General features: G+C 38.0%; 1 protein-coding gene across 2 annotated transcripts in view; it reads right to left on the bottom strand.

The window, feature by feature from the left end:
• WNK4 (WNK lysine deficient protein kinase 4) overlaps positions 1–26,310 on the bottom strand; it is an 895,969-nt gene that overhangs the window by 144,825 nt on the left and 724,834 nt on the right. Inside the window, exons 15-16 of one of the 2 annotated variants that reach the window (XM_044054689.1) lie at positions 18,783–19,795; positions 18,396–18,495 (exon numbers count right to left, since the gene is read on the bottom strand). In XM_044054689.1, coding sequence (XP_043910624.1) covers positions 18,396–18,495; positions 18,783–19,795 — 1,113 coding nt within the window. Of the gene's footprint in view, positions 1–18,395; positions 18,496–18,770; positions 19,796–26,310 lie in introns of both variants that reach the window. The other variant, XM_044054688.1, reaches the window with a different exon arrangement.

Consider the following 26,310-nt stretch of genomic DNA (forward strand, 5'->3'; position numbering starts at 1 on the left):
CTGGAGTTAAAGAGACTTGAACTGCATGCCAAACATTTAGAAACAGAATCAGCAGAAAGCCTGCAGCATTTTGAGGCTGAAGAAAATGAGAGATGGAGATGTTTGAAGGCTGAAGAAAATGAGAGGCAGAGGCAACATGAACAAGAGAAGCTGACTCTTCCCTAGGGTCATGGAGGGAATGGGGAAGGGAATAACTGAACCCCAGAATCAATAAAGGTCTGTACATTTCTTCCACAATTTACAGAGGGTGATAATTTTGATAGTTTTACTCATATGTTTGAAAGCATATGTAAACAGTATAATGTTGACCAAGGGCTCTGGGTACATTTCATGACCATCTTACTCCATGGTAAAGCTGTAACTGCTATTTCTAAATTGTCTGATGCTGATTGCTTAAATTATAATAAAGCTAAAATTGTTTATTGGAATGCTTTAAGTTAACACCTGAAGCTTATGGAAAATAATTTCATGAGCATAGATGCAAGGCAGATAAAAGTGTGTGTGATTATATTGCTGAGGTAAACACTTATTTTCATAGGTGGGTGAGTGGATGTCAGGTCACCACTTTTGAAGGGCTGGTGCACATTCTGGTGAGGGAACAAACCCTTAGCACACTGCCTGAGGACATTAGAATCTGGTTGGCAGATAGAGAATGCAACGCCGCAGATGAGTTGGGGAAAAAGGAGACCTATAACTAGCAAGCAGTGCATCAGTGCACAGTAAAGGGTATACCCAGTGCTGCAAATGGGTATAAGGGAACCCATGGTGGGCAGCCTAAACCACCCCAACAGAGTCCGCCAGTAACAGGGGAAGCCATTAGTTCAGGTACATGGCAGGAATCAAGGGTTAAATGTTGTAAATGTAACCAGTGAGGCCATGTAGCATATAGATGTCCAGGGAGGCAAGGTGGGGAACAAAAGGTGGGGGAGCCAGCAAGTGGGAATAACAGAATGCCAGTGGTAAGTTGTTTGGAGACAACAAGGGTAACAAACTACCACAAGAGGTTATATCCTATCTTACTGGATGGGAAACAGGCTACTGCTAAGACAGACACAGCCTTTGACCTAACCATTGTGAAGCCTGCAATGGTTAAAGAGGAGCACTATTTGGTTGGTCAGTCTACTCCAGTCAGACCTTTAGGAGGAACACCATTTCCAATACTTTTGGCTAGGGTTTACCTTGACTGGGAGGGTGGAAAAGGAAACATGCAAGTAGGTGTGTTTGAGGATATCCCTGCAGATGTCCTGATAGGAAATGATTATGATAATGCAGTACCTTGTGTGCATGCAGTTACAAGCAGTTAGGCTTGGAAACTGGCATGTGGATCTGGTAGCCTGGGGGGGACCCAGACAGACCACACACTTGCAGCTCTCAGACCCTACATTACAAGGCTTGAGAGAGGTAACTAGGGAGGCACCTGATTCTCAAGGAAAGGGGGAATCTGTATACTGGTAGAAAGGGTTACTGCATAGAGACAGGACCCCTGAGGGAGGGCTAGAGGGTGAGAGAATACAGTAGTTGGTAGTGCCCACAGCCTACCATCTGGCACTTCTAGCCATAGCCCATGACATTCCCTTTGCAGATCATATGGGTATAAAGCATACCAAGAGACGTATTATGCAGAAGTTATATTGGCTTGGGATTTCTAGGGATGTAACAGGGGACTGCTGGACCTGTGAGCAGTGCCAAAAGGTAGGCAAGGTAGGAGACAAGGTTAAAGTTCCTTTGGTGCCTTTGGCTGTGATTAAAGAGCCATTTCAGAGGGTGCGTACCACCATGTTTCACAGGGAAGAAGTATATCCTAGTGGTAGTAGATTATGCTACAGATACCCTGAGGCAGTGGCCCTGTCCTCCACTGAGGCAGAAAGGGTGGCAAATGCTTTGTTAGAGATTTTCAGCAGGGTAGGTTTCCCAAAGGAAATACTGACAGAGGTGCCAATTTCATGTCAGACCTGCTGGCTTGTCCATGGAAGCACTGTGGGGTGAAGCACCTAAAGACCACCCCCTACCAATCCCAGACTAATGGTCTTGTGGAGAGGTTAAACTCTATACTAAAGACCATGCTATGGGCATTTGCAGACAAGTTTAAGAGGGAGTGGGACAAATATTTGCCCCATCTGTTATTTGCTTACAGAGAGGTGCCCCATAAATCCACAGGTTTCTGATCTTTTTAGTTGATGTATGGGCATAGGGTGAGGGGAACTCTAGATCTGATTTGCGATGAGTGGGAGGGTGAGTGTGACTCCCACAAGGAGACTGTTGTGGCATATGTCCTAAACCTCAGGACAAGGCTCAGGGAACTCATGGGCTTGGCTCAGGAGAACCTGGCAGAAGCCCAACAGCAGAAAAAGGTCTGGTATGACAGGAATGCTTGAGCCAAAGAGTATGCTGTGGGACAGCAGGTTATGGTTATCATTCCTGTCAGACACAAGCTGCAGGCAGCTTGCGAGGGACCCTTCAAAGTGGTAAGGAAGGTCAGTCCTGTTAACTACATGGTATAACTGCTAGGCAGGAGGCAGGGGCACAAATTGTATCATGTTAACACCATGAAACCTTACCATGATAGGGAGGTCCTGGTACTAAGTATTTGCAATAGGAGGCAGGAGGAGTCTGAGGGGGATCTATGGCACAGGGAGCCAGCCAGCAAAATTCCAAGTTACTATGGTGGAGCCTAGGTTTGCAGGCATATGATATGAGAGTGCAGCACTGTACTGGGGTCAGCAGTGCAAAGGCAGCTGGGATCTCAAGACAGGGTATGGGGCAATGTATTCCCAGACAGACTTATCCATCTTAAGCAACTTTCTCAAGGGTCACTTGAAAAACTAGCTTAAGTCTTTGAAGGGGAAGACGTGTGAGGTAAGGAGGTACTGCCATCACAGCTAGCTGGAATTTTCTAAATAATTACATGTGATTTGTGACTATCAAACTAATTTATACAAAATGTTTGTGTTACAAATGTATTAAAACTGTATGTCATGTGCATATCAAACTGTGTTGTACAGAAGTTTGTGTTGAAAAGGTATTTGTAAAGTGCTTGTGCTTAAAATGTATCCGCAGTGTGCCCTACTGGAAGAGAACAGAAATGTACATGCACTATTGTAACTGTTTAAATGTATATTTTAACAGAGGAAAACAGGGGGTTAACCTCAGTCCAGCAAACTTTAGAAAAATATTTTAAATTAAATTACTTTATAGGCTAGGCCATAAAGATGTTTCAGTGCAGCCAGAGGCACAAAGTCTGTACTAGGAAGCTTTCTGTATTGCCTCTGGGCTGCACTAATTGTTAATTTAGAAACATGAAGGGATGCAATTGTTTTATGTCTTCAAGCACCTGCCAAGGATCTGAGCAAAAGCCCTTGTATGAGTATTTTTACGGCTAGATGCTAAATACTGCCAGCTTCAGCGATGGGGTTTTGCCTGGGATCTAGAAGTCAGATGACAAGAAGTGATGTCATTCTTCAAGCTATCCCAGCAGTAATATTTTAGATATTATTTTAAAAAGTCTCTTAGTGAGACAGAGCATTCTGCATTCTGTCTTGGCCCTGGCAACAAGAACCATTCACCACATCATTTGCCTTGCTCCGAGTATGTTTTTAGGGTATAGTAATTCTTTTAGATTCAGTCAGGAATATAGTGAAGCTTAGTTTAGATATTTTTCTGAGCCTGTCCTGCAATGTTGTTTTAAATATTTCCTGTGATTTTGAACTCTGATGTCACTGTGAATAAATATTTAATATTGTCTTATTTTTTATATTTATTATGAACTATATTTAAACCTTTCATTGTGGCTGATCTGTGTAGAGATATTTAAGTTTTGAGAGTACTTGCGTATTTATTTGGTGACACTGTGTGGGCCACTCCTAACAGCCTTGCCCTTGGTGAAACTGCCATTTTCTATTAATATTAATATACAGTAAGCTTGGACACTCTTTGTTGAGGATCTTAAAGTAGCTGATAAGGAGTGACTGGTGGCAGTAGTAACTACCTTATAGTCTGTGCAGAAGGGGACATAGCTAATAAACCTATGCCAGCCTTTCCCAGGTGTGTGTGTGTGTGTGTGTGTGTGTGTGTGTGTGTGTGTGTGTGTGTGTAAATGAAACCTCAAAGAATGTGTATGTCAGCTACTTGGGAAGGGACATGAAAAACTGGTTGGACAGAGAGGGTGCTGGAGGTCTTGGTTTGGTCACTCATCTGAGATCTGAACTCTATAGCTGTGCCAGTGGGGAGTCTTACTGGAGATCTGGAGAAAGAGGGAGAAACTAGCCCTGGACTGACTATGATCTATGTGTGTTCTTAAGGGAAATTGCACTAGATGCAGAGAGGTGCATCTGGAAATACTGTATGTGTATCTGTTATCCTCTCAGTGAACGTCCCCCACTGTTGCCAGTGGTGAGGATTAAGACTTCTTGATTACTGGTTGGCAGTGGTGGCCCGTCACACACCTAACCCACAAAAAGTTGTACTGTGCCTCTTCCCACTTATTTTTTCATTTTCTCTTTTTCTTTTGTGCATTTTTTTCCCTGCTTGCTGTTCCTTTTTTATATGAGGGTCCTATACTTCCATTTCTACCCCCCCATACTTTTATGGTTAAAACAAACTAAATATGTGCAGTGCTCTCTTTAAAGTAACACTCATGTTTTAGCGCATGTTCATGTGCTGAGGTGCATGCTTCCTCTGTGTTTCTCAATTTTCCTTATACCAATACTATACCATGACTGTGAGTTCTCTTTTGATGATAGGCCTATTCATAGTTATGTGGGTTTACTAAAAGGCTGTGAATTCAGCTGTGAATTTTCACCTTCTTAATTTATAATTATCAGTGGACAGTTCCACTTTAAGTTGTACTTGCAGGAGGCATTCCGCATTCACTCTAGGCATGTTTCTGAATCCCAGAGAATATTTTTAAATGAATCAATCGCAGTGAAATACATGAACAAATAAAATGCATATGATACTGGAAATAATTATGATTCCCAAGATAAGTAAAACAAGAATTAAAAAAAGAACATAAAACTAAACGTATATCGCACATTTCTACAATCATAGGTAAGTAAAAGAAGAATAAAAAAGAACTTCTAACTAAACATATATCACACATTTCTACATTTAGAATATGAAATATTTAACTGAATAAATACATAGCAAGTTAAAAATATATATATATCTTAATTGGGGAAATCCAAGATGAATTACAAAAAGATATCATGGCTATACAGTCATTTAACAAAAAAAGTGTTATCTTCATTCAGTTAAATATATTCTTTATCTTTACATTTTCACTGATTATTACTTTGCACTTTCTTATGACATTAATTCAGTAATATTGCTTGTGTTTGTATGTAGCTTGAACAAATACAGTATAGCTTAGTTTGTATATAGCATGATATAACACTGCAGATGTCTAGCTATGACATAACTGTAAGGAAGGTTGTATAGACCATCCACATTGGGCATCACTTGTAGTATAGACCATCTGCTTTGGGCATCAACTGTTGTGCATGACATCCTCTTGTTAGGAGAACATGGACCACAGACTGTGCATTGTGTCACGGCTACCACTCAACGGAGTAAAAAAATTACTCTAGGTGCTTGGGTCACATTGACTAATGCTGCCAAAAAATGGGCATGGGCATGGGTATTTGCCAGTGTTAACTGGGTTGAGGACCCATGCTAATGGCGAGAGTGGTGTATGTGTTCCTATTGGCCACTGCATACCCAGCATAAAGCCCATCAGCCTTAGGTCAGTTACCCAGTAAGTTGCTTTGTTGAGTGAAAGCAGGACGTAAAACCAATCAAACTAACAAACATGAACTAAGGATTGGTACATTCAATATAGGTTCACTGACAGGATGCAGCTTGGAAGAGGATGACATGATGGTAGGGAGGATACTGGACATTCTCTGCATCCAACAAACAAGGTGGGAGGTCAGTGCAGTAAAGCCACTTGGCTTGGGATCCAGAGTCTACTACTCAGGAGGGAGGACAGGCTAGAAATGGTGTAAGGATTGTGGTGAGGAAGAGGTGTCAGAAGACATTGAGGGATGTCATCAGCCTTAGCTACAGTCACATTGCAATCAAACTCCATTGTACACAGGGCAATATTCATAATCTCAGCCTATGCCCCAACAGCAGGGTTGTGCTATTAAGGAAAAGAATACATTTAGGCAGCAGGTGCAAGACCTACTAGATAAAGCAGAACAACGTGAGCTGGTGTTCATAATGGGTGACCCGAATGCACATACTGGGATAGACAGAACAGAGTGTGAGGACTGCCTGGGTCCACATGGGTGGAGCAACAGGAATAAAGAAGGAAAACTTCTATCTGGCAAATAGCTTATTGATGGCCAACACATAGTTCAGCAAGAGAGAGAGAGAAATAGTCACAAGATCACATACAAAAGTGTCCAACATGCAACTTAGGTAGACTTCCTCGTAGTAAGAAAGGGTACTGGAGTAGAATCAGAGATTGCAAAGTCATCCCCAATGAAACAGTAGGACTACAGCATAAATCACTAGACCTGGAAATCAACTGGTGAGAGGAAGCACAAACGGAAATCCTCTAGTACCACAGTAAGAAGAGTAAATCGACTGAACTGAAGAAGAAGAATGGCAATGCCTCAAAACACCATGCGCAAGGGCTGTAGAACAGATATGTGGGCGAACCAGGTATGAAGTACATAAGGAAAGGTGGTGGTAGAATGCAAAAGTCCAGGAAATCATCAAAAGAAAGCAGGAATGTAGTAAAACGTGGGAGGCAAAAAAGATGGAACAGACAAAGAAGGAATACTGGTTGGCTAACAAACAGGCTAAGAGAACAGTTGCAGTCATAAAGAACAAGGCATCAGAACCAATCTATCAGCTTCTGGAAAGTGTCTCAGAAGATTGTACAAATAAACTCTATCAGGTTGCAAGGCAAAGACAAAAAGATAAAGAAGATAGTAATTAGACAATCGTCATTAAAGGTGTCAACAACAATCTGCTCACCAGCCCATAGGACATCAAAGGGAGATAAAAGGAGTATTTCCAGCAGCTTCTGAATGAAGAAAACCCCACAGAAACTGTATTGCAACAAACACAGCCTACAATGAAATAAAAAGAAGAGCCCACCCAACACCAAGAAGAATGAAGTCAGGCTCAGTTAAGGTCATGGCAAACATGATCAAGATGTTCAGTGAATTTGGTGAGTAATGGCTCCAGTGAGTATTCATAGATGTTTGGAGTGAAAGAAGTATTCCAGATTACTACAGAATAAGCATGCTAGTGCCAATGAAGAAGAACAAAGGGGACATTCACAGCTGTGAGCTGTATAGAGGTATCAAGCTCCTGTCACACTACATGAAACTCCTGGACAGGATTATTGATAAAAAGGATATGCACAGTAGCAGAAAATAAGATGGGAGATGAGCAGTTTGTTTTCAGATCAGGATGCAGCCCAACAGGCCTGATGTATGCAGTGAGACAGTTGAGAAGAAACTAGAGATGAGGAAAGAGTCCAACTGGACATTGCTAATTTTGCAGAAAGCACATGACATGGTCCCAAGAAAGCTGAGTTGTGCAGTCTGTAGATGGTTTGAAGTCCCAGAAACATTGGTAGAATTAGTTCAGGCTATGCACAGGGATCCAGTGACACAAGTGCAAACAATGTTCAGACTCACAGAAGAGTTCCCAGTGGGAGTGGGTGTGTATCAGGGTTCAGCTTTGAGCTCACTGTTGTTCATACTCGTGATGGACTACATTAGCAAACAGGCTGGAGGGGACAGGTCAACAAAGCTGTATGTAGATGATTTGGCATTATAGGTAGACTCAGAACAAGAACTTCAGCAAATGATGGGGGAATAAAATGCAAATGAGAGGTCTAAATCAGTGAGTCAAAGCTAGAGTCAGTGAGGGTGCAGTTGACTAGCAGTGTGTTAGGGGTAGTGTGTGACACAAAAATGCCAAAGAAGCTGAAAAGCAAGTTGTATAAAAGAGTGGTGCAATCAGTACTACTGCATGATACAGAAACCAATCAGTACTACTGTATGATACAGAAACCAATCAGTACTACTGTATGATACAGAAACCAATCAGTACTACTGTATGATACAGAGACCAATCAGTACTACTGTATGATACAGAGATCAATCAGTACTACTGTATGATACAGAAACCAATCAGTACTACTGTATGATACAGAAACCAATCAGTACTACTGTATGATACAGAAACCAATCAGTACTACTGTATGATACAGAAACGCTGAAAGTGAAGGCAGAGTCGTTGAGAAAACTAGAGGTGATGGAGAAGAAATTCCTGAGTTGGGTAGTAAGATAAACACTATGGGACAGATGAAGAAATGAGGACATCAGAACAGAAGCTCAACTAACTCCAGTTGCAGAGAAGGTCAAACAGAACAGATTACAGTGGTTCAGGCACATGTGCAGGACAGCAGAAAGCAATATGGTGAAGAAGATTTGGGACAGACAGAAAGAAGGCATAAGAAAATGAGAGCATCCAGCAAAGAGATGGATGAATTCTGTGAAAGATGACCTGTGACAATCAAGCATGACTGTCAAAGAAGGTAGGAGACTGGTATTGAATTGAGAGAGATGATAACAGTTGACGAGACACCTCAACCCCATGTAGAAAATGGGAAAGGGGGGGCGATGACGATAATACTCTTCCTTTACATTCACATAACCATAAATCAAACTCATTCACACATGCTACTTCTGGACTCACTTTTCAAATGAGTCCAAACCAGGTTTGGAAAAGTGCAGCCCGTTACTAAATGCTGTTGAGTTTCAGGCACTTTTGCACAAGTCCCTCTCAAAGGCATTCTTTCTCAAGTGCCTGATGTTTCTAAGACTCTCACATAAGTGTGCAATAAAATTCTCAAGGATCTGTTCAAGACATGATTTAGAATCCCTGCATCTTTTAACATCTAAAACCTTTTTCATCTGTTGAATACCGTACTTTTTCCCATGGCAAGTAAATACTTGCCCAACTAAATGCCAAGAAATGCATAATAGCATCCTTTAGGAAGTCATCCATCCCTGGGAACTATCATATTGACAACACATCCCTTAGAGTTGACCCAGTAGTCAGAGATTTACGGACACACATAGATAGTAATCTAGCCTTTGATCATCAAGTGTCTTCAGTGGTGAGGAAATCATTCTGTGTTGGGCAACCTATAAACAAATAATGAACAAAACACTCCTGCAAACCAGTAGTGAGTATGTTGCACACCACAAGGAAGTATGTCCACGAGATGTTAAAATGTAGAAAACTGTTAATACAAAGTAAAACCATGGTTTAGCACTTTCATCAGAAAATAGACATCAACAGAACCACAGCTAAATAGAATTACTCAATTAAATAAACCAGGAAGAACACTCCACCTCCCTGATCTACCAATTACTTAAAAGGGTCTGATGGGTATTTGTACCCTGTTATTCACTACAGAGTTCAAAGTATGCCTTTCCTCCGAGGACAAATTGTAGAAATGATGGTGGCTTTTTTTGTCCAATAAGGCGCAAATGGCTTTCTCGCAAAGCTTCTCATAAAGTTGAATGATGGGGTGTAAAGGTGGGTTAATTAAACTCTTTTTCTTACACCCTTTATTCCCCTCATCATTTAAACGTTGACCATACAAGAGCTGCAGATTGAGTTTGTGAGTAAATATGTACCTTGCTTTTTGTATGACCTGTCAAGCATTCTATGTGGACAAGATGGTTAACAGGTTGAATCGTAGAATATACCAACAGCAATACAGCATTCAGAAATTAGATAGTAAAAGTGCTTTGGCATGACATTCTATGTCATGTACAAAGTTTGATAGATTTAAATTGTTTGTCTTAGAACAGACCCTTTTGTGGGGATTGTAAAAATTTCCTATTATACAGGGAAATGACATGGCAACTCAGATTAAATGCTGCTAACCCTCCGGGCATAAATTAATTTATTTCTATTTCTAGTGAGCTTAAAAGAAGACAGAACAAGGTTTAGTGAAGTTAAAAGAGCAGTTCATCATAACTTTATGTTAGTGAAGGACTATTCTATTTGACTAATGTTTTTCAACTAAGGTTTTATTTTATGTATATGGAGTGTAAAATCAAGGTTCACTTAACCTGTACATTTTAATACTGTTTGTCATCTAAAGAGTTAATGTACTGGGATTTACAAGTGATTTACTTTTTCTTTTAAGTAACTGGTAGACCATGGTTTTACTTTGTATTAAAAGTTTTCTACATTTTAACATCTTGTGGACATACTTACTTGTGGTGTACAACATCCTGACTACCAGTTTGCTGGGGTGTTTTGTTCATTATTTATTGACTTTTTACACTTTCCGGGGTTGTCCGTATATTTTTCTGAACTTATAAACAATTGTATGGCATCTAAGTCCAAGAAAGTCATTGTTCCACTGTATTCAGCATTTATCAGACCAAGGAAGTCATTGTTCCACTGTATTCGGCATTCATCAGAGCTATCATTGAGTACAATGCCCCCTTTGGTATGTACCTAACCAGGCATATCCAACAACTGGAATGTCCACAGAGCTTCCTCACTAAAAGATTATATGGAGTAAGTAATATATCCTATGCAGACTGCCTCAAGGCTCTATCTCTGTATTTTGTCTCCTACAGGCTTTTGAGGGGAGATCTATGCCTGGCATACAGGGCATTGTCAGACCCCACTCTGATGGACCTTCTGCATATTCACAAAACAAACAGCACCAGAGTTACCCATTCTAAAGACTTAAACCTTGCCTGTGACATAAATAGGACTTGCTGGAGAGATAGGTATGTATCCCAGAGACTACCTCATCTAGGGAATAGGCTCTCCATCCATGTGAAGCAGAGTTCCTCACTAACCCAATTCAAGCGCAACTTGGACAATTGGATGGGAAACCAGAAATTCATCCCTGGTTTGGCACCTATGTCTCTAATGGACAGAGGTAACCTGTAAATGGTTCATCTCCCAGGCCCATGCTTACAATTATCAAGGGTATCAGAACTTGTCAGAGATTTGGGGTGCATGGCTAGGCTTAAAAAGGCTCTTGTGGTCATTAGCCTAGTAAACACCTATGAACTTGGGGAAATATGCCCTTTTCCCTACTGTAGTGTGATCTCAGAGTTGGTATATATATATATATATATATATATATATATATATATATATATATATATATATATATAAATATATAGAGTTAAGGGGCTGCGGTGGGTGTAGCCCCACCCCCCACCTAGGTGGGTTTCAGATGGTTCGGTTTGTTGTGATATAGTTTTGGCAAGTGCTTACTTGCCCTGGAAAAAAGTTTGGTGTTCGGCATTTTTAGTTCTGGTATTGTCGTCTTGGGTAAATCAGTTTCAGTCTTATGGTCTTTTGACTATGTGATGAAGACCCCCTTTCTTCCCACCTTCAGTTTTTGTCCCCACTCTCCAAGTCTTTTACACTGAATATCAGTAATTGTATTTCTCCAAGCTTCCCTTCTTGCCTATTTCCCCTTTCACTCCATCCCACCTATCAACTTTCTATTTCTTAATCATTTGTTATTATATATCCTATAAAACCAAAATGATGTCTTGCCCCACTAATTATATGTTCAGCATTATACTTGCAGGCTTGTTATTAAAGATTTTTTTCATTCACATATGAAAAAAATATTTAACAAGCCTGCACGTATTTTAGTACCCCAAAATCATTTCTGTTTATAGTGTTTTTAATGACTAGCTTAAATGTCACTGCCATCCATTTACTATGTCACTATCATAAGGTACTTACCAAGAACCATGCTGTCACACTTGGTAACCCATAAGGCAACACAATCATTTTTGAATTGCTGCTATAACACACTGCCTTTTCAGTCACAAACAGCACTACCATGCTAATACATGCCCACTCCCAGGCTAGAAGGTCAGGTGCACATGGTATGCTCATTTGCACAGTGTCGTCTTGTGCACAGTGTGCTCATACACAGCTACAAAGCTCATATCACTGCATATCTGGACTAGTGTATGTCGTTTTCCTCTGTTGCATTTTGTACATTAAAAAGTACCTTTTCCTTCATTATGGCATGTTCTGTCTATTTATGTGGAAGTGTAAGTCAGCTGTTGTTTTAAAATGGGACATCATTTATAATAAAAACTAGAATGTGTGCCAACAATCTTAATAATTTCTTCAGAGGCTGTGTCCCATTTCTTTTTAATAACATTAAACATCGGAGCTGTATCACTGATATGTGCATCTGGGACATACAATTTCATCTATGGAAGTCTCCTTTGCAGAAAATATTTTACCCATATCATTTCTAAAGACTGCCCCTGGGTGCAACATGTGAGGGGGCATAATCAGCACGTGACAATTGAGTGCAAATGCAGTGCTGGAATTGACTTAAGAAGTTGTGGCTGATATTTAGTAGCATTGTGGTACTCCAGAAGACTTTTTTTCTTTTTTTTATTCTGTAGTCATCTTCAGAAGACCTTTTTATGGTGCTCAGCTCAAGCTGCGTAGGGCACTACTCTGGGAGACTGCCCACTTTAGTGAATGTTGTACATTTTTACCATTTATTTTATTAACTTTAGTTTTATAAATTACAGTTGGCTGTGACTTGGTTTAAATATTTGATAAAGACTTTTCATATATATATATTTTTAAGTAAGATCTTTGCTATGTGTGTTGAGCCATCTCATTTTATTGTTTTACATTTCTGAGTGGTTGATTTGGCTTGTTTTATATATGTGTATATCTCTTCATACTTGTGTCTGGGAGCCTCGGAATGTGTTGCACAGATTATATCCCTGTATTGCATTTTAGGCTAAAAAAGAACCTGTTTTATTACATCTTCTCCACCTCAGAAATACAAAAAATATTAGGAAGACACTTAAAAAACTCATCTTACATTGTAACATAAGTAGGACTTATTGGAGGGAGAGCATCACTGCTCAAAAGATTCTTTACTTTGGGAACAAACTTTCCTTACATGTTAAACAGTGCAGTACCTTAGTCTCCTTCAGGTTACGTCTAGATGACTGAATGAGTTCATATACATTTACCCCAGGGTATCGGGGTACAGTAGTATTACGGCCCTTCTCAATAAGAGAGGTACACCTACCAGCAATACTCCCAAGGGTGCATGGCTTTGTCTGTACATGGTTGCTCAAATCAGCTACCTAGTAAATAACCTGTGAACTTGTGTGCCAGGCCAAAATTACAATTTTTGAGTTTTATGACTTTTTAAGATGTTTTACTCTAAACCGAATAAAACTGGCATAGAAATGACAAATGTTTTGTTTCTTGCACAGATGCCAAATCTATTTCAAATGAATGCACAACTTTGCCTTTTGTTTTCCTTTTCTAACACATTTCTGACATATTTCTCCACCTCATTATTATCTAGTTGAAAATGTTACAAGTATGTTTCCTATCACAAGTTCCACATGGGGAATCTGAGGTGAAAAGTAATCAAAACACGGAGGTCTTTAAAAGCAAACACATTAAGTTATGGAATTATACACATTGTAGTATAAAAGGCAATAAAGTCAATTTTATCCAAGAGTATAAGCCAGTAGCAATATCTGACAATTTGATGTTGCACAAATACAACGCAGAGCATCTGATCATCAAAACAAGAAAAAAATTTGAATTATTAGCATGCATGCTCTGAGCATTTCAAGTGAATTTATGTATTTTTGTATATAGCAGATTGCCCACATTGGCTGTAATGTGACAGACATCTGACGTTTGTTTCACACCATATTTTGACAGTTTCAAAGTGAAGATAGTCAAAATAGCTTTATTTTATTTGTTTGGCAGTTGTTGCAGAGTGTTAATGCTATGAGCTGTAGTTCCTGTGGTACATAGTTTGATTTTTTTCAGCCCTCTTTTACCTGCTGTATGACCTTGAGCAAGTCACTTAGCCAGATGTTGCTCCCAGGTCACCCCTGAAAAGTGATTCTTCATTCAGTGGGCCTAACAAACAGGGATTATTATTATTAATTAACTATTTATACATTTGTAGCCTGTTATGTACGTTGGTCCAAAAAGTCCTTTCAGGTATGACCCAGGGCAAAAGTAAAACTGAAGCATCAAATTACAAGTTAGCATACATGAAGATGCAGTATACAATGATAAACAGCAAAACTAAACAATTATGTAAGGCAGAACAGTATACAATGTTAAACAGCAAAACTAATCAATTATGGATGACAGAACAGTATACAATGACAAACAGCAAAACTAAACAATTATGTAAGGCAGAACAGTATACAACGATAAACAGCAAAACTAATCAATTATGGAAGACAGAACAGTATACAACGACAAACAGCAAAATTAAACAATTATGTAAGGCAGAACAGTATACAACGATAAACAGCAAAACTAATCAATTATGGAAGACAGAACAGTATACAATGACAAACAGCAAAACTAAACAATTATGTAAGGCAGAACAGTATACAACGATAAACAGCAAAACTAATCAATTATGGAAGACAGAACAGTATACAATGACAAACAGCAAAACTAAACAATTATGTAAGGCAGAACAGTATACAATGATAAACAGCAAAAGTAATCAATTATGGAAGAGAGAACAGTATACAATGACAAACAGCAAAACTAAACAATTATGTAAGGCAGAACAGTATACAACGATAAACAGCAAAACTAATCAATTATGGAAGACAGAACAGTATACAACGACAAACAGGAAAACTAAACAATTATGTAAGGCAGAACAGTATGCAATGATAAACAGCAAAACTAATCAATTATGGAAGACAGAACAGTATACAACGACAAACAGCAAAACTAAACAATTATGTAAGATGGAACATATAAATTATTTGCAGTGCAGAACATATACACAAAGCAATAAACCACCAAGGCAGTTTAATCAGAACATATCCGCAAAATAATGTGCTACCAATTCAGACTTTAGAAGATTTGAGGAGAAGGAAAGAAAATACAGGAAGAATAAGTAAAAAGAGTGAGGAAAAATTAAAGACTGAGTATTGAATGTAAGTAGAGTGGTTTAATTAGCCTGAGGAAATACTAAGGCTGGGGGAGAATGCAGGGAATACAGTGAGTTTCATCTCAAGTTTAAATTAGGTGAAATTTATAATGGTGCAGTACATTAATAGAAGCTAACATCAACCCAGACCTCCCAATAAGGCCCTTCGGTCAGTATTTAAAATTATAATTATTCAATTATAATATCTGTGGTGATAGCCAAGACGAAAAGCTATGTTAGCTATTCATTTATTTACTTATGTATTTTTAACAATGTAGCTGGACTGATTCAATCTATACCCTTTTCCTCTATAGCCAAGTGAATAATAATTTAATAAGATTTCAGAGGTAATTAGCATCATGAATTTAACCAACTGAGAATTATCTTGGAGGATTCTCTCTCTTCCAAAGTGCTATGGTCTTGGAGTTAGTACATATATATATATATATATATATATATATATATATATATATATATATATATATACATGTGTGTATATATATATATATATATATATATATATATATATATATATATATATATATATATATATATACATGTGTGTATATATATATATATATATATATATATATATATATATATATATACACGTATATGGGGGTAAGGTACAAAGGTGGGCAAAACCATTCTAAAGGTATAACACTTACTTTCAAAATATGTTTTTTTTTATACTTTTTTTTTGAAGTGGTAAGTATTGGATTTTACACCTCTGACAGGGAAAAAGATCTGTAAAGGCTTCATAGCCCGAAAGTTACATTCTGAGACAGAGTGCCACACATGTTCACAAAGGTTGAAAATGATAAGCATATTTTCAGATAGCTCAGCCTTTAAGGTAGTTGCTGATATGGACATAAGCAGTGACTTTTTTATCAGTAAGATGGGTTTAACTTTTCAACTATTTAATAATTTTAATGTTTTTAATAACATTTTATCAATTACATGGATGCCCATAACCACATGACGCTTGGTTTCAATACTTTGGAAATCCAGGTGTCAAAAGAAATTTCTAGTATAAATCTATAGATAAGTTTTTCTGACATACCATGTTTTTCAAACTTGCAATTTCATTACAACATTCTTCCTGATTATTAATAAATATAGCATACTTCTAGCCCTCTATACATTTGGACAACACAACAATCAGTATGCAAATCAGATAAAAATGCAGTGCAAATGGAACACATAGGGGATGGCTGATGCAACCTGCTTATTTCTAAAGCAGGTTTAATCTCAGCTAACATTATCAGTCACATAGCCAAGAATAACATTCACAAATGTTTGTGACCTACTATGCCAGAAAATATGTCATATTACAGCCACTCTCACACAACGTCTGGAACATGTGCCTTTATTTTTCTGGGGACAATAATACTGCAATAATGTTTATTTAATGTTTATTTATCCCTGTACGTATGTGAGCAGACAGACAGTAGTATTTCTACATGTGCATATATATGTGTATGTATGTATGTATATGTGTGTGTGTGTGTGTGTGTGCGACAGAGAGAGAGAGCTCATGAGTGATATAGTATGTGCAAGAGTGAGTGTATGTGAGCATGTACATATTTGTATGCTGTGTGTGTGTATATAAATGTGTGTGTGTGTGTGTGTGCGTGTGAGTCTGTGTGTGCGCGCATGTGCATGTGTTTTATTAAACCCCTGTTGCTCTATCAAAACAAGCTTACAGCAATCAATTTCTGTGAGCTACTCTGATGTAAGGAGTTGCCAAAATGTTGAAAATGAACTTGTGCATTAGTGCTATCAGGAAAACCATGATTATGTCTCATCATATCAGCATTTTACTTTACTTTCTTAAGTTGCTATACACCTTCAAAAATGAAACATAAAGAAAACAAAATAGGGCTATATTAGGGAAGGAAGGTGAGGTGCATCAACAAAGCTGACATTAGAATTTGATTCACACTTGCATTCTATCTACAAAATGTCATCATCTTCTTAGCTCAGAAACTGAACAAGCTTTAAAGGATTTTACAGTTCAGCCTAAGGCACACTGACCTTGGAGTTTGTTATAAAAACTGCAAGAAAAACCTAGCCAAGCTAGAGTTTTCACTGTGTGATATACATTAAACCTCATGGAATAGAGGCCCATGGGATATATGCAAATGACCCCTTATGGACATCAAGTGTTTCAACTATATGGCTTCTGAACATCAATGACTTTTTACTTTTTCCTTAAAAGTAAAAAAGTTTCACAGGTAAACCAATTAGTAAAAGCTGCAAGAAAAACCTAGCCAAGCTAGAGTTTTCACTGTGTGATACCTTAAACCTCTACATTGTTAAGCTGAGTAGATAGTTTTCTATGCTGCGGTCTTTCTGTTGAGAACTACTGTGATCTGTGATATGTGGTGTCACATGCAGTTAAATCTGTTCACTACTCTGATATTTTTCTTCTTTTTCATTTGGCCGCTCCCATTAGGGGTCACCATAGCAGATCCTCTGCTTCCATTTCTTCCTGTCCTCTGCATCTTGCTCTGTCACACCAACTACCTGCATGTCCTCTCTCACTACATCCATAAACCTTATCTTAGGCCTTCCTCTTTTCCTCTTACCTGGCAGTCTCATCCTTAGCATCCTTTTCCCAATATATGCAGCATCCCTCCTCAGCTCATGTCCAAACCAAAGCAATCTCTCCTCTCTCACTTTGTCTCCAAACTGTCCAACCTGAACTGACCCTCTAATACTCTTATTTCTACTCCTGTCCATCCTTGTCATACCCAGTGCAAATCTTAACATCTTTAACACTTCCACCTCTAGCTCTGATTCCTGTCTTTTCGGCAGTGCATCTGTCTCCAACCCATATAACATAGCTGGTCTCACTACCATCTTGTGATCTTCCCTTTCACTCTTACTGGTACCTGTCTGTCACAAATCACTCCTGGCACTCTTCTCCACCCACTCCACCCTGCCTGCACTCTCTTCTTCACCTCTCTTCCATACTCACCATTACTCTGAAATGTAGATCTCAAGTATTTAAACTCATCCACCTTTGCCAGCTGTACTCCCTGCATCCTCACCATTCCTCTATCCTCCCTCTCATTCACACACACATATTCTGTCTTAGTCCTGCTGACCTTCATTCACCTCCTCTCTACAGCATATCTCTTCTCTGATATGACCTCTATTCTTTGATATTAAGGCTGCAATTTAGCATTGAAACTGCAGTACTATAAGTACAAAATCACACAGTGGGTTATGTGTTATGCTCTATTAAACTTCACATCGTCATGACAGAAAGGAGCCATGCATACTTTTGTTCATCCTGTACATTAACCACATTTGTCAGTTAATAAATGACAATTCACTTACATTACTGCTTACTCATAAATGCATATGAAACATTGGTACATTTTACCTTCTTCTACAGGTGACAATGGCTCTCTTGGAGTGTTTAATGGAGATTCTTTTACAGGAGAGGAATCAGGCAAATCAAATGACCTCTGTGAAGGCAGCATCTACAGGAAATAAACATTTAAAAGCATCTTGAAAGAAGCTGCCATTCTTAGCTCTTTATAAAAGGAAATATTGCAATTAAATGTTTGAAAAATCTTAATTGAAAAGGGAAGTGTAATTCACTTTTCAAGCAGGTACTTGAAAGTCAGGCAGACATAGAAATATAACGAGTATAGAAATGATACAAAAATGTATAGAAATCATTTTTTAGTACTGAAACTACAGGAGTTGTACAAAATAAATACTCCAGCACTGATGGATAAAATGACATACTTACAGTTCTACTCACTTTTTCTTCTTTGAATGACTTTGTGTCAGAATCTACAGTGGCAGCTCCAGAAAGTTTAGCTGTTCCCAAAGTTCCCTGCTGTGCCTTATGTGAGCTCATTGAATAAAGGGGTATACTTTGACTAGTTAAAAGCTGTGAGAGTGACCGCTGAAAGTCCTGTAGAGAAGATGTGGCACGGTGGGGGACAGGAGCTGTCAGCGAGGCTGGAGACAGTACATTGGGCAGTGGTGCTGAACAGTTTTGCGGCAAACTCCCATTTACAGAAATAACATCTGTATCTGTGCATGGTGGTACAGTACAGACAGGATTTTCTAAAATGAAGGGACACTGAGTTTGTGAAGACATTTCTGTCAGTTTTCTTTGTTCAAAAGTCATATATTCAGTTTGTCCCTGTCTGCATGTCCCATCACTTACTCTTGTAGATGCCATTGAAGGAATTGGCTGATTTATTGCTTGAGATGAGTTAGTCATTTGTGCACCATTTTCAGTCACACTGCCCTGATGGCTGATGGTTCTTCTAGATGGCACAGATAACTGTGGTGTACTTGAAGCAAGTGTAACTACATTTGTCATATTATACACTGATGTACAAGGAATGTTCACTACTGATTGCAGAGATGTCACAGCAGGAGGGCTGATGTTATCCATAGTCTGTGGCATGGTGTTTCTTTGTGTTACTTGTTGCAGAATTCCTTCCTGAGGTGGTGACATTACTGGGAACATGGGAACGACAGGGCTCTGAGGACAGCTGTTGATGCTCTCTGTTGGAACTGCTGATGATAGTGCTGCTGAAATGCTTTGCAGAGATGTAGGGCTAAATAGGAAATATTCCCCATTACAGACATCTGCAGCAGTCTCGATAAAAAGGCGCCGTGGCTGTAGCTGGGAATCAGCAGGTGAGAAGGAGGGGCCTTGGGAAGGGAGAGATGGTCCTTCACTTCCACTAACCATAGTTGGGAACTCTTGATATGGGAGAGATGGTCCTTCATTTCCACTAACCGTAGTTGGGAACTCTAAAATAAAAAATATATATATATAGTCTTATTAGCATGTAGCTTACCCTAGACAGCAAAATGCATAGCTTACTTACCTTACTTTTTTTCATTCCTTAAACTTTATACTAAACACTGGTCATAGAATGAACGCATTTATCATTTCCCTGTTTATTTATTTATTACAAACGAACATGCACATCAAATTGAAATCAGTAAACTTTCAAGATTACAATTACAACAGCATCTTTTTGGATTTTAATCACTATTTGAGAACATCAGGTAGCTCATTTGACTAGATGCATTAAGAAAATGTCATACTGAATATCCTCCATCAAAATATTTAAAAAAAATGCCATTACAATTGCTTACATTTTTATACTCCATAAGATTTTCACCACACTCATGTATAATCAAACATCAGAAACAGTAAAAACGAAATTATTCTGCAGCTTTTTAAAAACTGATGTTGCAAGACACTAGTCATCTTTCAGAGGAAAATGTACAATTTAACTTCAGATGTTCATGAGGGTTAAATCCTAAAGATATGCTGAAAAGAAAACTGCCCTTTTGCAGTGATACACTGCAATGCTCACTGAAATGCACTGAATCAGAGAAGAACCAGAGATTAAATATGGATACTGCATGTATGTGTAGAAGAGAAGTACCTTAGAAGAAGATAAAGTGAGGGGAGAGGCAGTCAAAAATATAAGAGAAGGACATTTTCAGCACTCGTCTTTAAAAATCAAAGCACTGGGTCAGAAAGAAAAGCAAAGTTTTATTTCAGAAGAGAAGGTCTCAGACATTACACCCATATAGCATGAGGTATCAGCTGAGGGGGTAGTGCAAATGATTGTAACAGAGTAGTGAAAGGATTTGGGAGTCTTTTTTTTTAAAAACAAGAAACATTTTTATTAAATTATCATGTATAACATATTCAACCATATATTTATATACCTGGCCACTAGGGGCAGAGTAAAGCAGAGTAAGAGGATATTGGTAACAGCAAAAAGTATGTTAACATGTAGCATTAGCAGATAGATGGCCAGAAGCAAAGAGGTAATGGTCCTGCTCTAGTGGGACCTGATCAACCACAACATGAGTACTATGTGCAATTTATTTATTTACTTATTGGCATTTGTTTACCGGGATAGTCCACTGGGCCAAGCAGAGCCCATTCTCAGTGGAGGCCCTGGGAGAAAAGAGCCAAAAGAAACACATTAAGAATACATAAATCAAACCACATAAACTTGTTTCAAGAATATAAACTATCAAACATAAACTTATTATAAAGTAATTCAATACACTTTACATACTAGTACAGATAAACATTATGTCAACTGTCTAGCATAAATAATTTTGCAAAAGTTCTAAGTTTAATTACACCATCAAACTAGTAATGACTAAGTTAAGGGAGTCATAGGATATAGGCGAACAAGTGGGGAAAGTAAGAAGGGGGTAAAGAAATAGGTAGTGTAAAAGACAGGGTGAAGGAGAAGAGTAAAAGAGAAGAAACTTAGAGAAAGAAGCATAGAAGAAAGTTGTGAATAGTGAAGGGTGATGGAAGAGAGAGTGGGTAGAAAGGTTGTATAGTAGAAATGAACGCAGAGTGGAAAGTTAGGAGAACAAGGGGAATTCTGGAGGAATTCGGGCAGACAGAACACTCCAAAGGAAAGCCACCATAAAGATGCATGGGATGGAGGGGAAAGGATATGACCAGAGAATAGAAGAGCTAAACAGAAAAGTAACATGCTATATTAATATTATGTCAAGGAAATGTGGAGGGATCCTTCTGGAAAGGAACAGCAGAGGGAGGAGGTGAGGCCTCTTCTATGAGAGATTGCAATGTGATCCCACACAATGCAACTACTCTGTCCTGCCATCAGTAACAGGACAACCCAAACCAAAACTATTCATTTTTACAAAGAGTACCCCCTCCAAAAAAAATGGAGCCCCACATAGTCTTGAATGTATATGTATATGTGTGTGTATATATATATATATATATATATATATATATATATATATATATATATATATATATATATATATATATATATATATATGTGTGTGTATATATACCAATGTCATAGTTCTACAGCACTGGGGAACAGTGAAACATCTACAAAACAGTGCACATCAGTTTCAGTGCTAATCATTTGTTATACATTAACATGAGCGACCAATTGATTTCCACGATTCCATGGAACAAGAGCAAACAGATAGGCCACAGTAAAGTACAAAACTACAGATATAAGCACTAACAACTCCTTGTGTACTTCCTGAAATATACAACTGTGGACCCATGAAATGGATTATCAGAACTTGTGAAGGGGAAGGAATCAACAGATGCATTCAAGAGGGCATGGGGCATTTGAAAAAGGGGTGAATTTGAAGATAAAAACAGAAAGAAAGTATAATGTTAAGTGTTTTGTTTTGTTTTTTTTAATTTAATTAAATTTTTTTATTTTTTATTTTTGTCTCCTTGCAGTTGGCCACTGGGTGCCCTAAAGATCTCTCTGCATCCCCCCCCCCCCTCAGGTGTACTTCAACCAGTGCTTATGGCTAGTGAGAAAAGTGAGGCTACTGGTGCAGCAGTGTATGGCTTGCCAAAGAGTATTTTCTCTTTATACCATCTTATTTCCACACATATCACATACACCCACTGGCATTCAGGGGTGGATTTGCAATGAGGACATGTTGGTGCATCATCCCATCTCCACTGTGACTCACCTACAGTCTCTCATCTATTTCATTTAAGGAAAACATCCCCCTGTACATCTCTCACCCCGACCAGTGATCCAGCGTGTGCCCTCCACTTATGTGGGGCATTTTCATCTTTCCCTGTCAATGTTTCAGACACCAGGCTGCTAATCAAATCCAGGCAAGTAGGCCACAGTCTGGGCTTTATACCTCTACATCACTATGCTGGCAGAAATTTAGTGGCATATTGCTTACTCAGAGGTGATCTCTGCCTGACTTACAAAGCCATGTCCAACTTAGAATTGATGAACATGCTCCACCTAAAGAAATCCAAGTCACTGCAAGCCACTCGCTCTAGTGAGTTAAACCTCACCACAACAATAAATAGAACATGCTGGTGGGATAGATTCCTGTCACAGAGACTCCCCATGCTTTGGAACAAAATTTCTAACTACATTAGGCACAGCCCCGCACTAACAATCTTCAAGAGAAACCTTGACGAGTGGATGGATAACAGAAAATACACCGCTGGGATCACTTCATCGGCTCTTCTTGACAGAGGCTCCGTTAATTAATCAATGGGGCGGCGAAAGCTGACACACACTGGCTAGGCTTATAAATGCCCTCAGGCAGATAGCCTAGTACCTACCTATGAACCTGTATAATATAAAGCATATAGAAAGGTATTTCTAATTGCACCTGGCACTTTATAAGTAAATGACAAAGTTGGCTGCATGTTGTTAGCATCTATCTCATTAATTTTGTATGTTCAAAACATGTGGTGTCATGTATAACTGGAAGCAAGTAATGTTGTCTTTCACTTGAGAAATGGTGCAAAAGTAGCCACAATCAAACATTTTTTCTCCAGATGAATTTGTCCAAGAAGTATAAATTGATCTTTAATTTCAACTTATCTGACTATGCACAGAATAACTGGAAACCCTGAAAAGATGCAGCATGCTAGCCAAAGAAGTCATAATAGTTTAAAATAGGTATGAGTTTCAAGTGGGGAAAAAGGAAAATCTTGTTGTGATAAGACAAAAGTTTCTGAGTTATGCTGGGCCAAGGAAGAATCTGCTATATAGCCACCATTTGTTCTTCATAAGAACACAAAGGTCTGCTGAGTTTACTTATGTATTTGTTACTGAATTAAAGAATCAGGATAAACACTGAATTTGATGAGTTACACATAGGTCTAACTGACAGAGAACCATATGGAGTACAATAAATTATCTAAAAGGAAAGTATGAACAGATATGTTTAGGCTTTATGAATGATTACTGACAGAATCACTTTTAGTGTTAAATAAAATGACTGAAAGAACATATGGTATTACTTCATTATAGTTAACTACATGCAAAATTGAAATCCTAAAGTGAATAAAAATTACTACTGCATGCTCTGCACACATGAGAAGCTTATGCTTGATTACTTCTGCATGATGTAGTATGATAGAAAGAAATGTCTCTTGATTATTTAATTATGTAAAAGCTATGAAAAATCACTTTGCTAAAATGAGTAAAATAAAAGAAGCACTTTCATTCAAATTGACTGTGTGTGCTACAACGTGGGAAAAAGAATAAATTGTCTGTGGTCATTATTTAAGTAGATGATGTCTACAGAGTTAATACTGTGCAAAGAAAGGTGAAACCAGTGTCACCTGGACTTTTGGAAAAAAAAAATCTTCGCATTAGCAATCATAACATATTGTTTAGACTTCACACTGGTTATTAGAGTAATATAATATAATGTCTGTGTAGTGCTGAGCACAGTTTGAACCAGATAAAATGGAAACTATCTATAATGTAACATGATTACTTACTCAGGTAATAATGTAAATCATTAGGTCAGAAAGTGTTTATGTGCAATAAGAATAAAAAGTACAGCATTCAATTCAAAACAGATAATGCAGAAAATGCATATTTGATTTTAGAACATATGGCTTATCAGAGGCTTGAAGTTGTAAAAATAATTCACAGTGTGAATGCACATTTGCCATGTGCAGTACAATGTATGCAGGTATGCTTAAAATATAAAGATTAATGTACTAGTTTGAGTTTTTGCTAGGAGTTTATCAAATTTAAACTTGAATTTATACAACTTCTACATTGCTGCCAATAGTGCATGCTTCCAAGGAAAGTTCTAGTAGCTTTCTGGAATTGAATGTAAAATTAATTGAACTGCAAAGTGTAAACTTAAATCTACTGAATGGGCTACTGTTATGAAACCAGTTAAAATGTATGTGTGCAATGATGCCAAGATCCTAATAAAGCTATAAAAAGAGCACACCATGTACTTTATATAGTTGAATAAGTGGTTTTGACATGTCAGATGCAAAGTAAGTAATTTTTGTATTTGATGCATACTAGGGATTTCAGCAAATCATGATTGATGAGAAAAGGTTCAAGCTGTGTTCTTTTAACTTGCCTGTGGGAAGAAAAAAAAGATTTTTGAGACTTTCATCTGGTATATCATAAGTAACTGAAATGTATCAAAGAGCTTTTAAACAGAGAGAGAAGGAGTAGCTGCTGCTTCTCTCTTTCGGCTGTTCCTGTTAGGGGTAGCCACAGCGGATCATCTCTTTCCATTTCTGTTTATATAACTGATGACATACCAGTGCAATCACATGAAAGAAGAGCATGGCATGAGACTGAGTTACTGAAGAGACTGAGACAGTATAACCTTCACTTAAAGTAAATGTAAAATCTGAATTACAGAACTGAGATATATGGGACATATCATCTGGAGGCTTAAAACCAGACAATAAGAAAATAAAGCCAGTAGTACAAATGTCCAGTTCTGAGAACAAACAGGCTCTCATGAGATTTCTTGGAATTATATTGTATCTTTCCAACTTTACTCTGAATATGTTGGACTTAAGTTTATCACTAAGGAAATTATTAAACATGATATGAGATGCTACTGAAGTAGACAGTAAGAAAATAAATTGGAAATGCTTTAAACAGTTAATAACTGAAACATCCATGTTGAAACATTCTGATGTGAATATGTTAGTCAAAGTACACATAGATGAAAATCAAAATGGAACTGATGTAATGAGTCTGCAAGAAAATAAACCAGTTGGCTATGGACCCAGAATCTTCACAGAATGACAGAAAAGGTATGCTTAGAAAAAGAGCTGCTATAGAACATGGCTGTGAAAGATTCCATTAAGATATTAATGGGAAAAAAAAGAATATTAGTCAAAGAAGACCATATGCTATTACAGGATATATTTAAGAAATACTTGCTCAATACACTGTGCACTAATAATCTAAACCAAAGGTGAAGAATGCAGCAAATAGAACACTAGTAACCAAGAAAGATGTGCTGCACAATGTAGTTGTAAAGGAAACACCAAGGCGGTCAGGAACACTCCAAATATTTGTTGTAAAAACAAATTCAAAGTTAAGTACTTTCATCTTTCCATTTGTTTGTTTTTGTTAATGTGGGTAAGAGCAGTGATCCATTTGGTCTGTTTTCAGGCTTAGACTTGGGGTTAAAACCAAAATATCAGATAACCCCCACCCCCACCAGCAGTTATAGTAATTTTGTTAACTGTGTATACCCATTATTGTTATGAAGACATTTTTATTTTTTTTTTTTTTGCTGACTAGGTTAGTCCCACTAGGCTAGTGGCCTCTTTTCAGGAAAGATCCATGGTGGTATATATATATATATATATATATATATATATATATATATATATATATATATATATATCTTACTAGGGGAAAATTGGCCAGGCTATCAGGGAATTTTCGTCTTGGTTGAACTTAAAACAACGAAAATGCAAAATAGCGAAGCGGCTTTTAAGTTAATTCTTTCCCAGG

The sequence above is a fragment of the Protopterus annectens genome, chromosome 13.part0 (genome assembly GCF_019279795.1).
Source record: "Protopterus annectens isolate FY-2018-M chromosome 13.part0, PAN1.0, whole genome shotgun sequence".
In the NCBI taxonomy this organism is placed as follows: domain Eukaryota; kingdom Metazoa; phylum Chordata; order Ceratodontiformes; family Protopteridae; genus Protopterus; species Protopterus annectens.